Source organism: Zootermopsis nevadensis, unplaced genomic scaffold (genome assembly GCF_977971745.1).
Source record: "Zootermopsis nevadensis isolate Lab colony 2312 unplaced genomic scaffold, Znev_1.0 Znev_ptg000002l, whole genome shotgun sequence".
Classification (NCBI taxonomy): domain Eukaryota; kingdom Metazoa; phylum Arthropoda; class Insecta; order Blattodea; family Termopsidae; genus Zootermopsis; species Zootermopsis nevadensis.
The window spans coordinates 2274837-2299188 of NW_028259134.1; the positions used below are offsets into that span (position 1 = coordinate 2274837).

At 37.9% G+C, this 24352-nt stretch overlaps 1 protein-coding gene and 1 long non-coding RNA gene across 9 annotated transcripts in view; one reads left to right on the plus strand and one right to left on the minus strand.

Moving 5' to 3' along the window:
- The window catches only part of ct (homeobox protein, cut), a 298644-nt gene that overhangs the window by 228745 nt on the left and 45547 nt on the right, over nucleotides 1-24352 (minus strand). For 3 of the 6 annotated variants that reach the window (XM_087357960.1, XM_087357930.1, XM_087357918.1), the window contains exons 1-2: nucleotides 21753-22189; nucleotides 19825-20005 (exon numbers count right to left, since the gene is read on the minus strand). In XM_087357960.1, coding sequence (XP_087214086.1) covers nucleotides 19825-19905 — 81 coding nt within the window. In that variant the 5' untranslated portion in view covers nucleotides 19906-20005; nucleotides 21753-22189. Of the gene's footprint in view, nucleotides 1-19824; nucleotides 20006-21752; nucleotides 22190-24352 lie in introns of those variants that run through there. The other 3 variants (XM_087357938.1, XM_087357940.1, XM_087357925.1) reach the window with 2 other exon arrangements.
- LOC110828392 (uncharacterized) overlaps nucleotides 22607-24352 on the plus strand; it is a 120212-nt gene continuing 118466 nt past the window's right edge. For 2 of the 3 annotated variants that reach the window (XR_015537611.1, XR_015537609.1), the window contains exon 1: nucleotides 22607-23139. This is a non-coding gene — a long non-coding RNA (uncharacterized LOC110828392). The remainder of the gene's footprint in view (nucleotides 23140-24352) is intronic. The other variant, XR_002542657.2, reaches the window with a different exon arrangement.

Consider the following 24352-nt stretch of genomic DNA (forward strand, 5'->3'; position numbering starts at 1 on the left):
GTCTCCTATCTGCCGCGACCCGATAGATAGTTAATTTTGGTGACCTTCTACGAGAGCCCAAAATACCAAACCAGAAAGAGATGAAGCGAAATTGTCGTGAATATTCTTTCTGTCGCAATACTCCACGAACGTGTTATATGAATCTGGGATACAGGACAACTTGCTTCGCGTTTTGGTGATGGGATCTCTTATTGGTGGTCTCAGCGACTAATTCTCGATTTATTTATTTAGTGTTCTGTCTGACGACAGGTCCATATGAACAGGATCCTTCCATCCTTTTCTCGGACTGGGACCTGTTCATATACGTTCTTGGCAGATGATCCAGAAGTGGTTTGCCATTGCCTTCGTCTGTGTGTGAATGGAGTAATTGTTGGGATGCCACGGAGGAAAACTCCGTGTTGCCTAGACCACGGCCTTGCCCAACACAAGTTATAAATTCGGGCATCGCCGGGAATCGAACCCGAGACCCCAGAATTACAGGGCCAGCGTTCTAACCGCTAGACCACCGTGGTTAACTTAAAAGTTCTCTCTTATTTTCTCCTTACCACAGACGATCGTATGAAAATAACGTGTATAGTCAAGATGCAGCCTGGGAACCTGATATTCTCTCAGGTAAAATGCATAAATTTGTTCATATCAACGTCTCAACTTATACTGTTCACTTTCTGTGTGCAATGACTGGCCATGTGTAATCACACTAGGTTCGAATCCCGCTGGAGGCATACGTGTTTTTGATACGGTTGTCCTGCCTTCGTAAAGATCCAGTGCAAGGGGTCCTGGTACATTCACTCTAAATAACCAACTAACTCCATGGCGTAGCTGGTAAAGAATTTCTTCTTAATTTACAGAACTCAGCGGCTAATTCCATGTTCACGAAAACTCGCCAGTGGACCTGATTCAGATTAATCCATCCCACGCTCTATCTTATTTAAAATCCATTTTAATATTATACTTCCATCAACGCTTATGCCTCCTAAGTTCTCTCCTCCTTTCAGATTCACGGCCGAAACTTCTCTTCCGGTAGGTTTTTTTTACATCGTTTCCATGTCCCGTCAATGCCGTCCATCTTGATCTGATTTCCCTAATAATAACTGTTAAAGAGTGAAAATTACCAAGTTCTTCTGTTCTGAGTTTCCCCTTATAGATCCTCAGTTCCCTGTAATCAAACACTTACAGTCTTTCTTCCGAGAATATTAACTAAGGACTCCCAGACATAATGAATAAACATTCGCGGGCAGCCTACAAGGGGTGATCCTCCATCTTGGGGGTTGGGCGTGGGCCTAACAACCTGTTGCAAACCAGAAGGAAGGATACCACAAGGAAGACCCACATGTAAGTACGATCTTAGAGAAATAGGATGGGGTGGTATGGATTGGATTCATCTGGCTCAGAATAGGGACCAGTGGCAGGCTCTTGTGAGCACATTAATGAATCTTCGAGTTCCATAAAATGTTTGGAATGTCTTGAGTTCCTGGGTGACTATTGGCCTCTCAGAAAGATCTCAGTTTCATGGAGAAAGGAATTATTATTCGTGACAACTGAAACAATCACTATTTCATAGCAAACAAATTCGTAAATTACCTTTTAGTGCCTACTTAATTTGTCCTCAACACAGACCTAACTACATTCTGTACCTGATTTATGGCGTTTAATGGTCTGACCTAAACGGAGGTGATGATGAGGACACGACATTTCGTGGTCGGTTGCTACAACCCTCAGAATGCGTGAATGCGGAAGGACACATCAAGGTCTCATGCATAGTTTTAGGTACGGTGATTATGGCACCTTCTTAATTTTAATACGATATAAAAACGTTCAATTTTATAATTTAAATAAACAAAAGACGTTCGAACGTGCCAGTAGTAATACGATTTGTAAATTACTAACGTCACAGACAGTACTGTTTTACTTGTCTGTGGATTAGAACGGGTTGAAAAAGGCTGGTAATTACAAGACAGCATGTTTAGGAATAAGCAACTATGCTTAATAATTCACAGTTCATGATGATGATGATATAGGCACTACTTAGTAAGCACAAGTCAACTTAAGAGAACAGGTTCACAGGTTGGGCGATGTGTTCACTTCACAGCCTCCTGAATACACACCATACCAATGAAGACCAACTGCAAGGACACGTATCCTTCCAAAGCACAGCCTCAGCGTTAGGTTAGGTTAGGTTAGGTTAGGTTAGGTTAGGTTAGGTTAGGTTAGGTTAGCAAATCCTGGTTGTGTTTCAGGTGAAAAGGAATCTACTGTATAAGGATGCGGCAGCATGTAAGGATCGGCCAACAAGCTAGAATCTGTAGAAAATCACCCAAGCCTTCCAGCTTCAAGAACCAGACATAAAAGATACACGGTTTCCACAAAATACATGTACGACCATACGCATAATGCTAAGGCACATACATTCGAGAGACCCGACGTTCTATACCTACAGGCCCTATATTCGAACTATCGGTGACTCATTCCAAACAGAAATGCAGTGAAATATACTTTCATAGGAGTGGAGAAGAACATGATATACATTTTAGAATTTAAAAGACAGAGCACTTTCTATAAGGTATCGTTGAACGGGCTTTCATGAAATTTGGTGTGGTCATTATACCAATGTAAGCAACTCCAAACTCGTTTAATTTTTTTATATCAGTAATGGCAACATGTGAGGTGAGACAATGTTCATCTTTGATAACGTTATTACACAGAGTTGTAATCTATCGGTTGATATATTAATTAACCGTGCTGCCATCTATCGGTGACATTTAAAACGGTTAATACCGCCATCTATCAGCAGCCATGCGAACTACGCGTCTTCTGCAGTAGCGATGTGTCGATCGTATTGCCACCTGTCAGTGACTGTATGAACTATACGTGCTACCATCTATAATTGGCCATATGAACTATCTTATATCAAATTTATCGGAATTGGCGTGCATAACAACTCTGGAACTTTAGTGTACACATTTTAAATATTGTCTTCGTATTCCCGAACACATCTACATTTTTATTTAGGTTTGAAATGGAAATGTTTTGTGTTTCTCATATTCCACACGTGCGCTGCAAGTCCCGTTAATCTCATCAATATAATAATATTTTGTTAATATTATTAAAAATGAATTGGAAACGAAATGGACTATGCTTGCCATCTGATTTGAGATGCTGACAGCACTGTTAAATAAAAGATGAATAAATAATAATGATCTGTTTCGGAACTCGTTTGCTACAGATTGTAGTGTCGCTAGTGTGCACAGGGAAGGCGAAGACATCTGTCGGAGGAACGACCTGACCCAGCCTAACCAGTACAGTAAACGACTACGTACCGATGTTTGCATAACGTTTTGTTTAATGATGCATTCCACTTCACGCGAAGGCCAATTCGGTGATTGCTGTCGTTTCAGGAGCTCTCTGCATCAAGGTTATTCTGCATAAGGCGTAAGGGGAAAGAGTCAAGAATCAGACAATTTGGAGTGATAACAGCAGTGAACCTAAAAGAAGTGTTAAAACATTTCTAAGGGATGCTTCACTGGACGATTAGCGATACTGTTATAAAACCGACTGTGGCGGTTGAGTGCTTCAAATTTGGGGCCCACAAGTCGGTTATTTTCGTGGTTTTCCTTAATCTAATAAAAATCTCTCTCCTCACCTCCCCCACCTCATCAAACGCAACAACCCTGTAATTTCTCATTCGACACCACATGACATTAAGTACATGGCAAAATGTCATAAGCAAACAAACAACTACATTCCATGGATTGTGACCAAGCGTCAATAATTCTTTTGGCTACATTTCTGAAGTGGATAAGTTAATGAAGTTTTTGATTTGTCTACAAAACTTCAATACAAAAACAATGAGAGTGTAGGGGGATGTTTATTTTTCTGATCTGCGCCCGTGTTGGCAAAACAGCGAAGTGACTAAGTGCTAACGGAATGTACTAATGTCTTCTGAGAATAATCTGCGAAAATAATTTTAGTATCGACTGCTTCAATTTGAATTGGATGATGAGAAATATGGTCTGTCTAGGCAGCAAACAGAGGGAAATGGCAGAGTTTTTGGGATATTTTAAGACACTTTCCCTCCTTTATTAGAGAAGTGTACACAGGTTATGTGACTCGAGTAAATCTAATGGCCGACAGTGCAATCTTTCACTAAATTAAACGGACCAGAAAATACATGAAACTAGAAGGCAGGGCTGGGACTGGAGGAACCAAAAGTCCCCAAAAGAATTAAACCAAAATATGTACGCGTTTATGACAACTACAGGGTGTTTCTGAACCAGCGGTCCACGGATCGATGCTGAATCACAGCTTATTTCATCTGAGACTTGAGGCTCTCACAGCGCATTGGCGGACGGACGTCTGCTAAATTATTATGCGTCCTTTGAACGATGTGTATGAAATGAACGCGTATGGGGCTGGTCATGTCTGTCTGTCCGCATGATTCAATTCGAGAACGGCTTGACGTATTTAGATGAAATTTGGTACTGATGTCGTGCCATTGGAGACTACTCTAACATTGTACTTTAAAATTTAACGTAATCGGTAATAACAAAATGGCGGACTAACAAACTGTGAGGTAGCATCGACACTAGCGCCACTTGTAATGTGGTTAAACAGTGAATTATCGGAAAATAACAACACAACGGCTAAAAGAAAGATTTCGATTCTACAAGGCTTATAGAACATTTTAATACGTCACGATTTTTATAGTTGGAAAATAAATTTGACTAAATAAGATAAATGACGCAGTCTTGTATTAATAATTCAGAATCTGCAAAGAACGCACGTGTGTGTGTGTATTCCGGTGTGGATAACGCCATTCCAGTATTCTTTTATATTTGGCTGCGTAATTTGGCTAACAACGCAGTATCTTAGACTGTAATGCCAACTTAATTAATACTAGTTAGTTGATTAGTAAATACGTATAATGAAACACAGAGTCGGTTCTTGGCAAACAAAACTGCAGTTCCATCGGTCAGTAAATCAGAAAAGTTTGAAACCAACTCTGACAATCAAATTAACTAAACCAACTGTTCAGGTAGCCTAAGATGGCGTCTAGAACGCAGTCTTCTAACGTTGAAGCAATCGTTGCACACAGATGTCATTTAAGAAGTGTTATCTTCATTAGCAACTAACTCTGCCTTGTAGGATTTGAGGTTTCCACGGCGGTGAGACTGAAGACGGCTGTCTCCTGGGTTGTTTACCGACGTTTCAGAGGTCCTTACTGCCTCCATCATCAGGACGATTAGTGAAAGGTCAGTAAATTCTACCAGACCTCATGGCGCTACAACCCAGAAGACACCCATCTTCAAAAAAATCTATCTTTTAATAAGTTCATTTCCACAGATAAAATAAGATAAGTCACGTAAGAGTCCTGACTGTAAGGTTCATTGTGCAAAAAGGATTCTGAATATTGTCTATTTTTAATCGTCCGGCTAATATCTTGCCATACTGAAATTCTGCATGGCCACAGTAAGAATTATAACAACTTAATGAATAACTGCAACTATGAATGAACCTAATTAACGGCAGAGACTGAATAAAGTCATTAAATTATCTGTTCTTGCATCTATAATATAACAGACCACGCAGAGAACATAGACGCAAATTTGCGGTTAATATTAAAACGGATATTAAATAAAAATAACGTATGGACTGAATTCAGCTGTCTCAGGACACGGGTCAGTGGTGACATCTTGTGAAAACGGTAAAGAACTGACGGGTTTCGTAATAAACAACATCGTAGTAAGATCTGAGGTTTTCCGGGCGGTGAGTACGTAGATGTCTGTCTTCCGGGTTGTTGCAGAGTGTAGTCTGGTAGACGTTTACCTAAGTTTCAGAGGTGGGAGGAAAGGACCTCTGAAACGTTGGTAAACTTCTAACAGATTACACGGCGTAACAACCCAGAAGAAAAAATCTTGATTACCGTTTCTCGAGAAAGATTATGCATTTTTCACGGAATTAATTACTTAAATATATAAATAATTAAGATAAGACTTAAAGAATGATTTCAGTACAGACAACCTTAAGTGATAGTAAAACCGATTCTGTATTATCACCTTGGCACAGACGGATAGACTAACTTAAGACAAATCAGATAAAATCTAAGTGAATGCTAATATATAAACTCGTGTAACTTATAAAAACATACAAAAAATATGATAGTCTTCCGTCTGTCGTTAATAATTTCGTAATTTTTATGTTCTTCGTGAAAAGCTTGTAAACCATTCCTTATAAGTCTTTGAATTTTATACACAAGCCTATGCACAAAACAATAACTACAGTAAAGTATCAATTATCCCAAATAAGCGGGAGCGAAAAACAAAAATATTGGATAATAAAAAGGGTTAATATCAAATCAATTTATAACTCAATTTACAATATTATTAAATGACGAAGAAAATTCAATATGTTAAAGCAACTAAGTAGATAAAATATACAGGATGTGTGTTGGGGGGGGGGGGGAGTGTGATTCATTCCGCTGCGTGCTGAGGTGATAACAAGGAGCTTTTCGACACCGCACGTCGGATAAAATTGAATGTATATCGGATAAACTAAGGTCAGATAATCTGGATTATACTGTACATACTTTTAAAGAAAATTCAGATAAGAGAAAGGTTATTGGCCACAAAACAGTTTCATTACTCCGGGAACAACGTTACCAGATGTAATTTTAAAACAGTCTCCGATTACTTGAGAGATGCATAACAATTAATGCAACTAGAATAATGAAATATTTCGATGTTTCTATTTTCACACCTTTCAATAACATTCCCCTGCCTTTCAAGTATTATAAAATTAATCGGTGTAGCTTTCACTAATATGTAGATAACCTCGTTCTGACCCAAACAGCGCATGCACGAACAAATGCATTTCAACATTTACCCCTCTGTTGTACTCTGTGTCCAAGACTTGTGACCTTAAAATCCAATAAGACGTAAGTATTCCATCCACATTCTGGCATGACCGTCAAATTGTTTGATTTACGGAGGGTTGGTAAACTAGTCTCCTGTATGAGGAGTCCGTCCATTTTAAAAGCAATGCCTTGTATTTAGTACAGTACGTTGGCCGACAAAAGACTACATAACAGTGGGACAACAAACAACAAATAACTGTATGTTTCCAAATACACGATGTCGTGTGTAAAAAAGATGAACCTAACCTAACATAACCCTTGAAATTTTAATTTTCTTATCACTAAAATGTGATTAAATTCAAATAAATATACACGAATAACAATATTATTTTAAGGCTGTCTACTTTTACTGAGAGTAAACGTAGAGTAGTTAATACAAAAGCCAGAATTTTTGATCTTACATCAGTAGAAAGGATCGTATTCCAAAGTTGACAGACCATGATTCCATTTGATTCAGAGCCTAAATAATGAAGTTGGATTAGCATAAAATTACTTAATCGAAGGAAGAGTCATAATTCCTTCTTTTGAAATTTCCTCAACGTCACGTCCCGACCTAAGAAACTTAAGACTTGGATACACCTGGAGAACGGTGTCCTTAGATCCAAAAATATTATAACCATTTTGTTCTCTAACACCGCCAACGTGTGTTATTTTTTTAAAGTGACCGAGTTTTACATCCATACAAAACGACAGATAACATTATAGTAACTTACATCTCCGTTTTTAATACCAGACTAGAAAAACTCTACGAAGGAAATCTCACAAAGCAGCAAAGATGGAACGGGACACGAAGGAGAACAGATGACACCAACAAAGAAAATTATAAAAAAAATAACTTAATATTGTTCACCAAGAAACGTAATTTTAAAACAATCGTCCTGTACACAAATTTAACTCAAAATCCTATTAACACGTTAATCAATATAAAATTGTAGCCATAGCACAAAACGAAATTAAGATAAGTCTTCCTGATTAACATTACTTATATATCGTATATTTAAACTGACTACCTGCTTAGAAGAAAACGTTGGATGGCCAACAGCTGAAATATATTCAGATACTAAAAGACAACAAAACAAATTATGTATAACTTCTTCATATACTTTACTTCGCATATTAATAAAGTTATTAATAAAATTACATAAATAGCACGAAAAGTTTAAAATGCCATATTTTCATGTACGTAGTCTCTGACTGTTTTAAGTTACCAGCACGCAACAGAATATTTAATGAAAATCAAGCAGTTACTCAATGCATATTACGTATCTCAAATATCCATTACTCTTTCCACAATAGTCTGATCCAAGCTATCATATTTATGATTTTCTTTTAATAATATACCAACACTTACGCGTAGTAAGATTTCCCGACTAAATTCTTGCGTGTATTTATCATTTCCACATACGTATTGCATTCACAGCCCACATTATGACCCCCGACCTCTCAATAACTATTCTAGTTTACGTAATATTGCATGGAAACAAAAATTCTGTGAGACAATAAGAGGAAACTGATTTATATCATGTCCAATGTGCATTTATCAATATAATAAACCGACCTTCCCTTCCTAATAATATAACCCAATAACACAAAAAAGATCTTTTATTTTCCTATCTTTTTTTGTATTTATCACTGTGGACAATCAATAGCCCATGTACATTGTGAAAATGAATGGCGCGTGAATATTGTGGAGGACAAGGTTTAGTCTACCCACAACTACTCTCTCTCTCTCTCTCTCTTCAATAATAATAATAATAATAACAACAACAACAACAGGGATAATATCGTGACCAGGTTATGTATTGGTAACTGTCGTTGACAGGCAACGAATCCAGCCTTATATAGATGAGTAATCGTTTGTTTATCTCGACGAAGAGAAATCGATTCTTTCCAACGTACACACACAAAGAAAAATATGAACAGGAAGTATGCATTAAAGGCGGAAAAATAAAGTAGCCCATGAAAAGACTTTTTAAAATACTATGACTGGAGTTAATATTACCTACAACTCGAAATAAGTTAATCCAGGCTCAATTTACAGGTATATTGTGTATTTCACAGGAATGCAGAAGGTACTATTTGAGATCTGAGGTTGGCAGGATGGTAAAGGCGTTCGTTTGGTTTTGTAAGCTGATATCAGGCTTTGAGACTTTCGCGGCGAGTACAATCAATAGAATCTTCTCGGGCAATCAGCCGCGTCAACTGGTTACCGTAGTAAACCGACGTTTCGGGAACCAAGTCTGTCCCCATCATCAAGGTTCTGAACCCTGATGATGGGGGACAGACTTGGTTCCCGAAACGTCGGTTTACTACGGTATCCAGTTGACGCGGCTGATTGCCCGAGAAGATTTTATTGATAGAAGGCGTCAAAACCCAGTAGAACAACAAGGCACAGACATTGGAACCGTAAATTAGAGACGGGCAACCCCGTACGAGGTGTTTATGATCGCAAGAACATGGAAAAACGGATGCCAACCTAACCTCTTTCACGAAAGATTTCAGGAAAATAGGAATATTCCTGCCGTTCTAATAATTAAAGGAGCGAGCACCTCTGAAACGTCGATAAACTTCTATGAGACTACTCCGGGCAACAACCTAGAAGCCAGCCATCTTCATTCTCGTTTAACATTCAGACAGCTCCTGGTCTGTCTGTCTGTCTGTCTGTCCGGAAACGGGTTATCGTGACTGATGGGGGTGGAAGAGATTATTTTCGTCATTCCCCGCAGACAAACGCTGAAACAGAACCTTAAAATGTGTTCTGACTGCTCGTTTCCTTCCTCATGTGAACAAGTCAATAATTAGATCCATCCTGTCAATTTGTAGCTTATTCAGCGTCGTTTAAATATGCAGTAAACATTTTAACCGCGTAATAAATTCCAAAATTCTGGACTTCCGAGTAGTTGCATGACGGGAGAGGCAAATTAACGGGCCCACCAACCGTTATTCCTCAAACATCGTTCTTTCGACTTTTAATCTTTATCGGTAATTCGATTAGAATTTCGTTATGTTGAGGAATGGAGGCGTGTGTGTGTGGGGGGGGGGGGGGGAGGGGGTCTGAATGTAGAGCTCATCAATTTTTCAAAGCATACATGTACACTTGGCGAACCTTTATACACGCATGCACACACACACCATACCTATTCGATTCGATAATCGTTAATAAAGAAGCAAGGAACAGGATGTCTCTGTCTGAAGTTCTCTCGCACCAAAATTTCTCCCACATTTCTTTCCATTCGTCAAACATAAATTTTTTTTTTAAAAAAAAAGAGGATATTTTTTTCTCAGTGTCTCAATATTTCTTAATTTTGTTACAAATTCTTCAACAGTTCTTTCGAGTATCGACGTAAACAAGTCAATAACCCAGTCCCAACAACTGATCGAATGAAATGGCAACCCTGGAAAATGGTAGCTATAATCGCTGAAATCGAGTTATCATATCAACAATCGATTTATTTCAAAGAGTCTTATCTTTTGGAAACAGACAAGTAACCGCTTCGAAAATTCGTAAAGTAACTTCTTCTCTGTGCTTAATTATTAACTTCAGAATTATCAACAAAGGCCGAGGGTGACACTTAAAATCAGATAACCAAAACAAAATGGCTCCTTAGAATTAAATCTGAAGTATAGCTCTCTTACTCCAAATTAAAAAAAAAATATTTAAGTTTCAAAAATCAGCATTTAGAAATGGGAGCGATCAGAAATGCACACAAAAATTTAGTAAAAAAAAAAAAACTTGGAGGAAAGAGACCACTTGTGAGACCTAGATGTAGACGGTAGAACAATATTAAAAACAACGTAAGGATATAGTCTGGGTTGAACGGGATAGGGAAAGAGAACAGTGTGAACATGGCAATGAACTTTCGAGTTCGATAAAAGAAGGGAAAATTCTTAACAACCTCAGCAACTGTCAGCTTCTCAAGAAGATATCTCCATGGGGTTAGTTACAGCTAAGTAACGGGTGTTTCTAATAACAATTATGTAATGTCACTCGAATGAAAGAAGTGTGGTTCAACGCTGTAACCTCTCAGGAACCGATAAACGCAAATGTCTGAGGGTCGTGTCATCGTGACACCAAGACCAGACCCCAACTCTCTTTCTCTCTCTCTCTCTCTCTCTCTCTTCCTTGAAAACCGACTAGTTAACTGACATTCAGTCTCCCTGTGATTCATCTCAATCCAATTGTCATCACCAAATCGTGTTCCTCAAATAAACGACGATGTTTTATGTTACACTTTAACCACAGAAATTTTTGTGTAAGAAAGTTTTTTTATTTAGTTAACAAGCAGATATATATATATTTCATTGAATTACCTTGACATTAACTTTGAGGGCGAAGCTCTAATTTCGGAAGATTCTCAAATTCATCATTTGCATAGTCTCTTAGGTACAAATATTTTTATTAATGTTATTTTCGAATTTATATTACAGGATAAAATACGTGGCTGTGTTGTATAATCTATAAGGGGGGGGGAAACTAAAAGTTGATTCGACATGAATTAATTTTAAAATCAGTCTTCAGACAATTATCGTATAAAATAACAATAACACGAAAATCGATGATATTTGAAGAGATTAAAATCTCGAAATGATTGTCATTGCTTAGTTTGAAACATTCTTATCGCACTGTCTGCCCTTCAAATCATCAGCATTTAAAAATAATTTCGATAGTTTCTTTGTAAGGTTTGAAAAGCGGTTTCTTGCCCTGAAAACAGAGCACAAATTACGTGTGTTCTTAAACAACGTGTTCAGGAAAACGTTTCGGTCTACAGACACAACACAGAACCAAGGACATATCGAATTATTTAAATTTCTGTCAGTGGCGGATTTCGGTATTTGAAGTGTTCGATCTTCGGAGTGTTCCACCAGAGATTCATTTTGAATGACTCCTTGGTGTAGGCTAACACACAGCATATTTGGATCTGAAATGGACTGATTGGTACGCAAACACGTGACGCTGTACAGGCCTATTCTGTGTTTCAATAATCATTACGTGAACAGTACTCCTACCCTACAGCATAAACACGTTGAAATTTCAACGTGAGTGCCAGGTCGGCAGTTACGACAGATAATTTGTGAGATTCCTTTCGCCTTTCCTGCGAAAATACAGGTGTAGTGACTTAAAATAGACCACGACCGCATCTTTCAACAGCGAAGTATTAATCTAGCCTTATGGATCACAACTCTTGATGAGCTAATAATTGCTGGGCCAATAAATACATTCGTCGTGCTATAAATTCCGCTTTGTTTCCATAGGAATGAGACATTATAACCCGGAATTCAGAAATGTGCGCACTGTATGCGATTGTAAACACGGACAAAGTTAAACAAGATTAGGCAGTTACAGGAGGACAACGAAGGAAACAAATGCCACCCATTGAAAGCTACGTACAGATGGCGTGTGTATAAACGCGCATATACACATTATACACATGACTGTAGTCATCATCGAACGGAATATTGACTCATTACAATGAAAATGTACAATAAAAAGTGAAATGGACAACCTCCAATCCATTTCTATTCATTAGAAGGCGTGTACAGGTGTCACAAACACACACTAGCCATTCCTAGAGCCCCAGTATATATTAAGTTTACGACAAAACACTTCTCTAGCCACGCCGATTACAAATTACAACTTCCCTTTGACAGATACGTCGATTCCTAAAGTCAATATATCGATAATCGAAAGAAAACATGGTTGAAAATGGCGTTCGGTGCGAATTTGTCGTCTAAGAACAATACACGAGTGATATTTTCAGGTCCTCACGGCTGTGAGTAAGACGATGACTGACTTAAGGGTCGTTGTACCATGTGTCCTTGTAGAAGTTAAACGACGTTTCAGAGGTCCGATGTAAGTCTATCAGAATACACGGTGGACAACCATCTTGTAGGATCGTACTGATCAAAGTTACTGGACACGGGTTGTAATTACGTCAGAGGACAGTAGAACCTATATTAAATGAACCACAGCAAATTACATGTTAATTTTAATTTTTTTAAATAAAGAATGATATAATTTTTATGTGGTGTTGTTTAGAAGCGTATAGTAGATTTGATAGACGCAGTAAGAGGTTCTGAGAAGAAGCCAATGACTCTATTTTTCCTTCAAATGTTTACAGTCTAAGCTAACAAGCATTATAAGACAGAAATTATACAAATTTGTGATCCATTTCAATGCAAAAATGCCATTATCACGAAAATATAATATTCAAAAAGGCCTAACATCACTGTTCATATCGTCAACTTGCCTGTAATTGTTAACACAGCGTAAAATAATTATGTATAATATATATAGGATCTATTTCCCAAAATATTTACTCTGTCAAGTTACCGCCTCACAAGTTCTCACGGTCGCCATGTTGGTACCGTTTATGGTAGAAAATTAAGACACAGGAATGTGGAGCGGCTTGTAGTGGGCATGATTTTCGTACCAAGTTCAATTAAAATAATTTAACTATTTAATAATATCGTGGTAGGGGGTTACGAAAAGAACACGTCGCGTTGATAATTATGGCCACGGATCAAACCTAACATTTTCGCGTCACGCCCTCCAGAACACTCATTTAAATGCATTCTCTGGTTAAGCAAAGTAGCTTTCGCGTCTGACTCTCACAATTCTCAAAGTCCGTGGATCGAATTCCGAGACATACAAACACACAAATCATTTCCAACGGTGCAAATACTCCGTATATAATTTTGAACTACACTAAAATGTGATTTTCATCATAGACCGTTCCTCCTCTGGTGGGCAGATCATTCAAATAGGGCAATATCTTAGACAGGAGTCGTGTTTTCGAATTCCGCCCAGGGAATTTCCGTGACGCTTTGTGTTGTCCTGTGATGGGCCGATCCTTCATCCAAGGGTACCAACGTTTGTCGAAAATATTAGATTCATTATGTTGGACAGGCCAAGGCGCCTAAGCCATGAAATTGGAAAAGAAATTCTTATTACGGATACATCAGTCGGTATTACAGAACTCTACTAACCTTGGTGAAAGATTATAGAAGTTAAATCGACTATTTAACCGAGAAATTAATTTAATGACTGATTAAAATATTTGGTAATGAAACAGGCATTCGACTAACGAACCAATCAATCAATTAATCAACAATTTAACTGACGAACTCATTAATTAAGTAATGCAGAAATCAATATAGTGACGAGCCAACGTAGTAACCACGAAATAAACCCAATGAACTAAGAAATCAAGTAACAAACTAACAGAGAATTAAACCAAGCAAAGAGCATCGGGTAAGACTACTTCAAATGAAGTCGCAGATAGAAGAAGAAGAATAATAAATACATCAGACTAAATTTGTAGCAAAAAATATATGAAATATAACTCACAGAAGTATTATTTTTAACATCAGACAGATACAAAATGTTATTTCAAGGATGCTACTTAAGCTATTATAACAAAGTCAACTTACGTAGGCTACGTGACATTTTCAAATATTTTATAGAACGCGACGAAAACGTTTGTGAAACTAAAATAAATAATATAGTTCGGTTGGCAGTCCGCCTGCACAACAATTTTTTTTTATTACGGACTCAATGTTTCGACCTTAACTGGTCATCTTCGGGTGGCTTTTTTTTTTTAAAAAAAAGTTTTTGAAGCTACTGGATATGACTGCTAAATCGTAAACATATTTTCTGTTACGGACTTCAATAAGTGATGGACTGTGTCTTAATGAGATAACCTGAGGAGGACATTGGAAAATCAGTCCATCATAATACGGTGTCATAACCTAAAAATTGAAACATCGTAACTTGCCACTGCCATCACAGAAGGAACAGTAAAGACGATAAAATATCTCATTCCTTCTCATTTGTGGTCTTTAAACGTCTTACAATTTAACCACCATCAATAGACTTAAGACGATAAAAATAGAGCAGCTGACGGTACAGCGGCAAGGTTTTGAACACAGGACCGCTCGCACGACGAGCTCCCTCGTAATAGACATGGAGATCTTAAGTACGGGCCTATATACATAAAACAAATGAAAAATACAACTTGATTGAACTGCCACCTACCGATAATTTGTGGGAAACAAATAGCATTACATTTATTTTTAATGTGCAATTGTTTTCACTTACTCTGTCCAAACGGGGTAGAACTTAGAAAAACTTCTGTCGTACGAAATGTCACAAGAAAACCAGACGAAACTAGTAGAAAATTCCGAACTTAATGTTTACGAAGTGTATAAATCTAATTAAAACAAAGGAATTCGTAAGAGGAATTAGACATCGCGTTCTGATACGTAAGTATCAGAATTAAACAAGTTTTAACAAATCTTGTTCCATGTAAAGACAAAAATGGTAGTTTCAGTGACAATTCTGCCATCTGCCGTCCTACTTTGTTGCTTTTCATATTTCTGTCTAATAAATTTGATGTGGTTTATACGTGACACTGATTACGAAACTACACCTAATACCAAGTACTTAAGTCTTATCATTTGCATTCCATTTCATTTTTAGTCTCAGGAAAATGATTAACAATTTGTGAATTATTAATAACTGCATAGCTTATACTAAGATTCTCATTTTAATGACTACGGATCTACTGATAAGCAAATTGATACAAACATTTTTTTTGCAACAACAAATACACAGGGTAAATAATTTATTAATGAATTAATAGACTGTACTCCTATAAATGGTTCGTCCAATGCGCTTTCAATTACGATATTATGGATTGAAGATAGGCCTAAATTAAGAATTGTGTATTTTTAAAAGTTGCTGGCACAGAATCATGCAATATTCTTCTCTCGTGTTTGTCCCACGCCTCGCAACAGTTCCGTATTAATACACAGACTTATTTAAATATATCATCGCTAACTTTATAGTAAATGCAAAGAGTTCGACGGTAACCTCGATGCACGTCATAACAGGGAATCGACTGTATATTCTCTTAAAACAACGCCATATTCTAACAATATGTCTCAATCTAAAAATAAATTATAAACCAGCTGAAACATCCCGTCCTATTGCAGTACACCGCGGATAAGGTAATAATCTGACTTCATTTGTAAAGGCACAGTGGCCTATTTTAAAGAAATATTCACAGCGTATTCTTAATTCTGTATTCAGATACGTACCGATGCAAACAAACGATAAATTTTAGTAACGACATGTCCTGAACGTAAATGTTTTAAGTTTAAACGTAACATTTTTAATTTACAGCGTTTTTAGTGTAATATATTAATATTATTTCTATAAATTACAATTTCACGTACTGGTTTACAACCAACGAGTTTCGATTGTTAGTTAAAAATATCGACTACATTCGCCATGGCCTCTGAACGTGTCAAAAACTTATTTTTTTCGAATTCTAGATGACAACCTGCCATTGTTAACAATGGACAGTATTCTGTTCTACATTTCTTGTAAAAACACGTAATAATTTCATTCTGAAAGACACCTGGAAATAAATAATGTGTCAAACAAGTTTTTGATTTACTTCTATGACATCGAAGGAATCTTGTTGGTGAAGTTGAAGGTTTCGTCTTGATTGCCAGCTTAATTTTTGTAATAACAGACAATGGTGTTGGATGACATGTAGAAAAAACAGTATTCCCTAATAGAAGTCTAATGACCTATAACGTACAGGCTTAATGTAACAAAGGAAACAAGTAAAAATATATATATTTCCCGCAGACACTTGGCTGCAGCTGTGGCAAATGTCGATTGTCGGTTCCGTGGTTCACAACGCGAGCGGCTGTACAATGAACTAAAAAAATTACGTAAAATGTCCTAAATATCCCATATTCTTTACGTTTCCTTACGATATTAATTACTAATTACGAAATATATCTTAAAAAATTAATTAATTTAAAGTACAATGAATTTTGAAAAACAGGAAACGCAAAGAATTTATTTTTAATTTAAAAAAAAATGTGTTCACACAGATAACAAGTCAACCTGAGAATTCAGACTGCTTAATAATTAACTGAATTTCGTAGAGATAACTGGGAAAAAAAATATAGTATGTCTAACTTCAGCGTGTTTAGCTAACATTACAAAATATTATATTACACCAAGAAACTAGTCGCATTATTATAGTAAGAAAAATAGAAAAGTAATTTTCTAATTGAACCCGTAATGCATGATAATTAGCTTGAAAACAGTGGGAACATAAATGATGGTAATTGTTTTCAATTTTTCAGGTCAAATTTATAAAATAATGGCAGTGTTGTCCTCGACACGACATGTAGTCATCGGATTTCTTACACAATGTTCGTAATTTTCGTTTAAATACAAATATCATATCATTATTAAGTTTAAATAATCTTGTATTTAAGTATCTATGCATTTGTAACATTACGTAAAAAAAAACAGTGATTAGGGCACGCGGTATTGATCACTTTGTATATTACGTCGACCCGCGTATCAGTTAAGTTTAAAACAAAAACAAAAACGAAACGAAGTTCGCAACAAGGAGGAACGGACAAGCATTGCGAGTGGTAATTTCCGACATTACGAAACGACAAACCTTCTGTATTTCGTAAACGTATAAAAGTCTACTCAGCTTTCGATCAAGAAAGCTTACTGACAACTGACGTCAAAATAACACTCCCACAAGACCCCTGGCGTAGTTTCGTCATGATAAACGGAACCCAATTTATAAATCCATGACAATTACATAGCAAATAAGCGAAATTTTCGCAACGTCAAAATTTTTAAAATACTACTAATTCCCGTTAATATTTAAGAAGCTTAGTAATTTACTGAAGAAAATCAAATTCATGGTACGCCCTGTAACGTAACGTGGAGAAATCACTGTTAAAATATTTTAATTGTATCATTAAAAGTACGCGTCTATTACAATCGATCCTGAAGATGGTTTCAAAAATGGATGCATTAACACTGCGTTTCACGGAATGAACTGTCTTCTTGGTATAAATTTTGGATTTCATCTAATTCAAACGTTAATATATTTCATAAATGATACAAAAATCTCTTCTTCTTCTTTTCAAACACAGCATTTAAATAATATTTTTTTTTTTTACAATTTTTAAAATTAAATTTCACTTTCACACGTTTCTGTTTTACGTAACTAAATCCGACGTCAACCCTTGCTTTCCTCGAGCTGTTCAAAATTCTTCAGACATTTGACAACTTGTTAGCACGAATCGTGGGATCGAATCCAGCTCGGGACACGGAAATATGCCTGAGTTTCTGTATGTTGCTATGTGCAGAGGACTTCAATGGGTCACGACGCTTTTCAAAGGAGTTCTGGCAAATATGTTAACAATTCGTACCTTCAGAAATAAATTCTGATTCCGTAAATGTAAGAATACGTACTTTGGTTATGTAAAATGCGATAAAACAGTTTCAAATATTTGAGATGAAACAGTAACAACGATTAAATTTTAAACATTCAATCTCTCATTATTGTTTTCTTTTCGAAACGCCAACGACAAGAATGTCTTCAGAACTATATCAATATTCTTTACGTAAAGTCTCTAGCATAAACTCTGGTTGCGAAATCGATGGGTCGAATTGTTTCACATCGACGTAACAGTCGCAACTTGATTACACTTACGAAATGTTATCGATACTTGTAACTACGCAGAATTCTAAACGTACAACAAATGTTACGCGGCTGTTCGACTTTCTTGCTACGAATGCACAAAACAATAAACATTCATTTGCACAGCCATCTTCTCAATACCAAAACAAGCGAGGTACAGTTCCGAAATAATTTATTTGTTATTCATACTGCATAATTTATTGCAACACTAAAGCCTTAGAAAACGTTCTACTATAAATCACGATTCGTGTTCCTATGAAAATCATTTCTCCATTCCGCTCTTAATACGTGAAATTACGAGACATAAATACTAATCATATAACTGACAAACAAACAAAACAAACTTTCTGGTAATTGCATCGGAATTATCAAAGCACGTAACCCATTGTCATATAGCATTCTCAATTGTTCACTGTAACATTTTCCTCAGAATTGTTTTCAAACACTTATAATTTACGTTTCCTCAAAGTAAGAAACCATGTTTAGAATCCGCGAAAACAAATGACAAATCCATTGTTGTCTACATCCTGACGTTCAGCGTTTTAGGTAAATCGACGAGACAGTGACATTTTTAAAACTGAACAGTTTCCAACAATGAAACGTAATGAATTTACTATTTCATCACGAACTTATAAACTTTCAGGCATAATCAAATTATTTCTACAAGTTCCCTGTATCACCCATAAAAATTACTCGCACGCTCATCGTACGTCGAAAACGAATTCTGTAATGGCGTGTTACATTTCACGAATTAGACTCACACAAAAATCTAGTAGTTAATGAAATTAAATATGCAGTATCGAGGTATAATAAAGTTTTACGAAAACATTGACAAGCGAGGGGACTCCTAAGAACCTTTTCTATTCCAGAACATTCTGCGACACACGACGGACGCGGAGGGAGAGGCAATGGACGAACTCCTTTGTGCGAGGATTGTATTAAGCATCACCACCAATCAATAACGGAAATTACCAGCGTTTGCATGAGTCATCATTTAAAAAAAAACACAGTTAATCACTGATAGAAATCTGCATGCAAGGAAAACATTCTTCAGTCCACTACCATTTCAGTTCCATTGTTCTAAAACATCGCAAAATTTTTACTGAGAGACCGTTACCATTTGAATTAACACGACGTAGCGACGTAAAACTTTTCTCCGAAACTTTGAAATTCAAGGCGAAACGACGTCTTGAAGAACGTAAAATAACTGCTTAACAATTGAAAGTCGTATACTCTCTGTTATTACGACGATAAACACAAATCGGCGTGGAAGGAAACACGATTTTAATAAAGGACATCACAAAATACGCTAATGGCTAAAAATTGCTTACTTTGAAGAGTCAAGACACGGGATTATCAACCTTATTAACGAAGGCTTACCTGCTGCCAGAATTGAGCCAATAAGTAGATCCTTTCCTTCTTAAAAAGCCAGTCCATGGATTGCATTGCTTGGATGTCCATGTTTCACGGCTCCTACGACCTCGAAATCGAAGCCGATGTGACCACCGGGAGAAACTGTCTCTCGACACTTCTATCAACGGGAACTCGGCCACCACTTCATCTGCAATGGCGAACAACGGGCTTCATCCACACGGCAAACAACACAGCACACACAGAATTACCGCTAACCACCAACAAAGCCCAGTATCTAATTTAGTGAGACTATTAACAGAGTAAAAAACTGTGTTTTGAAAAAAAAAAACTTTTACGTCTAATAAATATTATAAACTTTCACAACAATTATTTTATAATTATTAATTGATTTTCGTATTAATTAGCCACTATATAACCCTATTTTAACTCTATAATACCCGAGACATGAACAGGCTATTATTAAATATTGAATTTCGTAACAATAATCTTCACTTTTAATTCTTCTCGTTGGTTTATCGGATCACAGTTCTCTTTTGTTCTGTGTCAAACACTTCTTGGCAAGTCCATCGTTTCAGGTTCGTTCACATGTTCGTCGTCTTGTAGAATAAAACAATTATTATAATAATATAAAAGGATGATGAAAGAGTTCCCTGACAAAACTCTCAGTTGTTCTTGTGTAACGTCCTCAGGATTCTACAGCGAAACCACAAACTATTTCGTTCAGGGAACCGATCACAGAACAACGCGAAACAAACAACAGATCACATCGCACTCCCCACGTAAAAACATTCAATCCATTATTTTTCTTAGAATATTCTCGTTTCTCTTTTTGTGCTGAGAATTACGTGTGTAGTTCGGCTGTCGGAACGAGACGTAGACACGCAAAGGACAGGATCCTTCGTCTCTCTTACAAGAGATAATTCTCTGTTCTGTACGCGTCTCTGTTAAACGACAATGAAATTCGATTTAAAACAAAGCTGTTTGCTAGCCAAATCTGTACAGCGTAACTTCCAAAACGCTAAATGTGTTTTCGACATGACGTCTGCAACAATGACTACTTTCTGAAAACTTTTGTTACGGTTCCTGGTGGGGGGGGGGGGGGGGGTTACACAGGCTATAAGAACGTTAAAGGGTTATTTCTTAAGAAAGATGTCTCCCCTCATAAACCAGACAACTAAGAGTCGCTATTTATAAATTGACACACGCGGACAGGCAGACGTTCATCTACACCACAGACACTACACCACGATCTTTAATGATTCCTGGAAAATGTTCGGGAAAATATCAAAGAACTAACCCAGTCTCAGTCTCTGAATCCACTTCCAACGAATACAATTTTCATTTTTTTCCCCCTACAAAATTCATGTTCCATAAAACAAAACCTTCGTCGATGCGATAAAAATCGATATTATTTCGATTTATTTTAAAATAACATTTCTATTATCGTCACGAAAAATAATAAACCGTCTTTATATCTACGTCACACTGTCTTCGACGGTTCGTCCCGTCAAGTAGCACTTCGTTTCTGTTTTGTTTTTAATTTTAAAACAATTCAACACATCACGGAAAACATCTCGAAGTCGAACAATCGAACTGTCAATAATTGCATTCCTACATAGAATATCTGAACGGATACGTAGGATAAGTTAACCGTATCACATCTGTTCGAGCTACAAATTCCAAAATCTGCAACATCAGCTGTCTTAAATCCTGCAAGCAATTTGCTGACGAGTTAGTGGACCCCGACATCCGACCATCCACTCTGCTGTTATCTGGCACCGAGAAGCGAGAACTTCGTGAGGATGTTTTCCCCACAGCTAGTGACGTCCACTTATCACCTTGTCACAAGTATATCGCCGCTTCAGATTCCGTCCAGACAGCTCTGTGTCGGATCAGAACACCACAGCACCTGACACTCCACGTAGCTTACGTACCTCCCGGCAGTCGACATCATATTCCCCGTCGGCGACATATCTCCCTGCAGACGACGATGAAGGCGTACAGATGTCACCAAAAATAGCCTCAGAAACAATAATCACTGATGCCATTATCACGAGAGTGACATTTCACTTTCCTTCGCAGTTTTGTTTTCTAAGTAGTTGCCTGCAGTTGTCCGCAGAGACACATAATACACTTCACCCCTACGTTTCTGAAGGTAAAGAATTCGGTACAGCTCCTGTGTTTACGATTCTGATATACAGAGTACCCCGTGACAGAAGGGCCTCTTAATTCAAACATGACGAGTATCCCATATTACACTTGTACACACGTGACGTCAAAAATATATCCTCGCCCACGTGTGCTAACGTGAGTACAGTCCTCCACGACCGCTCAGCACAAATCCCTCCCTCAGACTGACTGACATGTAGTCTCCCAGCTACGGCGCGCACAACCAAGTCGTGGGGGGACCCAGCGGTGAGGGGGGGGGCGCGAGAGAGGCCAGCACACAGAAGAAGAAGACAGAGAGCCCCCCCAATGTATTCAAGGGACAAATCCTTCAGCAGAAGCGGCAAGTTCCTCTCTCTCCTTGCCACTGCTCCGCCTTTTCCAAGAGGCTTGCTGTACAGAGCTGCCACCTTGCGGCCGAGAAAGGAAGCTTACCACCACAGTCGGAGACCCCAAAGCCTACGCCGCACGCGGGACCCAACCAATAACCTACCAAAAAGGACAGACTGGTATCAAAGGGGAGAGGAGGAGGGAAAGTGAGAGGTGGGGAAGAGATCAAAGAGGTAAGAGGGAGGGGAGACACACAACGGACAGTAGGAAGAAAATCGAACGATAGCGCAGGGCCACTTCAGTATTGTATGTTACGCGCATAGTTTTTCTGTTCCCTTCAATCTCCAAAACCCTTGTATGTCTTTTTATACCCCTTTCTCAGTTCACTCTCTCTTTCCGACACAAGGCACTACCTCGTTCCTCCTCCTCCCTCCGCCGTTCTCGTCGGGCAGGCGCATTGATGCGTGGGAGGGAACAGGGGGGGAAAAGTGTTGACCACCTCATGTGTGTTGTATGTGTGCATGGCCTGGCCCCACCGCCGACTGCCGGCTTTGGCGGGCGGTGAGCAACTTACCAGCCGGCAAAACCAACCAACTTCCCTCCCCGACGTGGCTCTCTGAACGTTCGCGGTAGATGCGGGCCCCATCGGCCGAGGATTCTACGTCGCCCCGCGCGCGCGGCTAGAAACCAAATTATACAACAATGAACAATCGACGCGAGGTGCTACGTTGGGTGGCCGTGGCGGAGGTGACTGCTGGACTGAACCTGAGACTTGGGAGGCGGGCAGGCGCCTTCAATACCACCCGCGGTGCACCACAGCCTAACGTGAGTTACAATCAGTATCTGCTGTCATGTAACTTGCATAGAACACTTTCCCGCGATTATTACGAAAAGATGCTCTTGAACAGAAGCCAACTGCTGGGGGGTTTGGGGGAGGGGGGTTCAGATTAAAATTGACTCATGTCCTGATTTTACGCCCTAACTTAATTCACGCAACAAAATAATTGTTTTAATCATACTTATTTGTACTTATTCGATATTACAACATTCTGAAATACGTGAAGATAATGACGAATTAATATCACGTGGTAACATTCAGATAGAACATAAAACTACGTTTAAATTTTATATTCATGAATATAAAGGACCTTAACGCGTCTAGGATTTCATTTCGGCAAAGGGTGTTTCGAAAAAGTAATTACGAAAAGTTATATCGTATTATACACAGCAAATTCTCAAATCAACTGATTTCTGATTGATGTTAAGCCAGTCTCGTCGATATAAAGTGTGTTTTCAAAGTAAACTGTTTGAATGAAAAGCGATATATGTCACGCATCGCAGCTATTTTAAGAGACATTTTAACCACACGATGCCTCTCAATTTGACCCTGGTCTGAAGGACACTTTTGCTACACGTTACCCAGCATTTCGTCTGCCATCATCAGGTGGCACTCATGTGTTGCTAGAAAGAACGCAGTGACTTAAGGCAATTTACAGTTCGACCCACGTCACTGTGAGCCTCTATTGGGCTGCAAAGTCTTCGCGTTCAACTGGATAAGAACAAGTACATCCATTCTGAGGGATTATATTCAGTGAAGCTTTAAATTAGATTCATGATGAAGGGAAACCAAATATGTGTACATTCTCTAGATCTGTTTCTGCTTACACTGAAGAATTAGTTTTAAATCACACATATATTATGTTCTCGGGGGATTTTCAGACCGGAACGCGTGTGATACAGAGCTCTGATTATTCTGAATTTATAAATGCGCTCTAACATACAACAAAGCTCTGTTATAGCCCAGGAAGATGCCTCAAACGATTGCCTTAACAAATAATGTTTCTTTTGTACCTAAATTGCGTTATGAATTTACGTATTTAAGTTCCTAGAAGCTCTTCAGAAAGATTTGAAACCATAAACGATCCTGACTAGATTTAAGAAAATACATGAACACGTCGAAATATAAAGTGTTAGGTTTTGGGAAATGAGAAGAAGTGTTATTAACTCGAATTGTATAAAATACACGACACAAAAATGT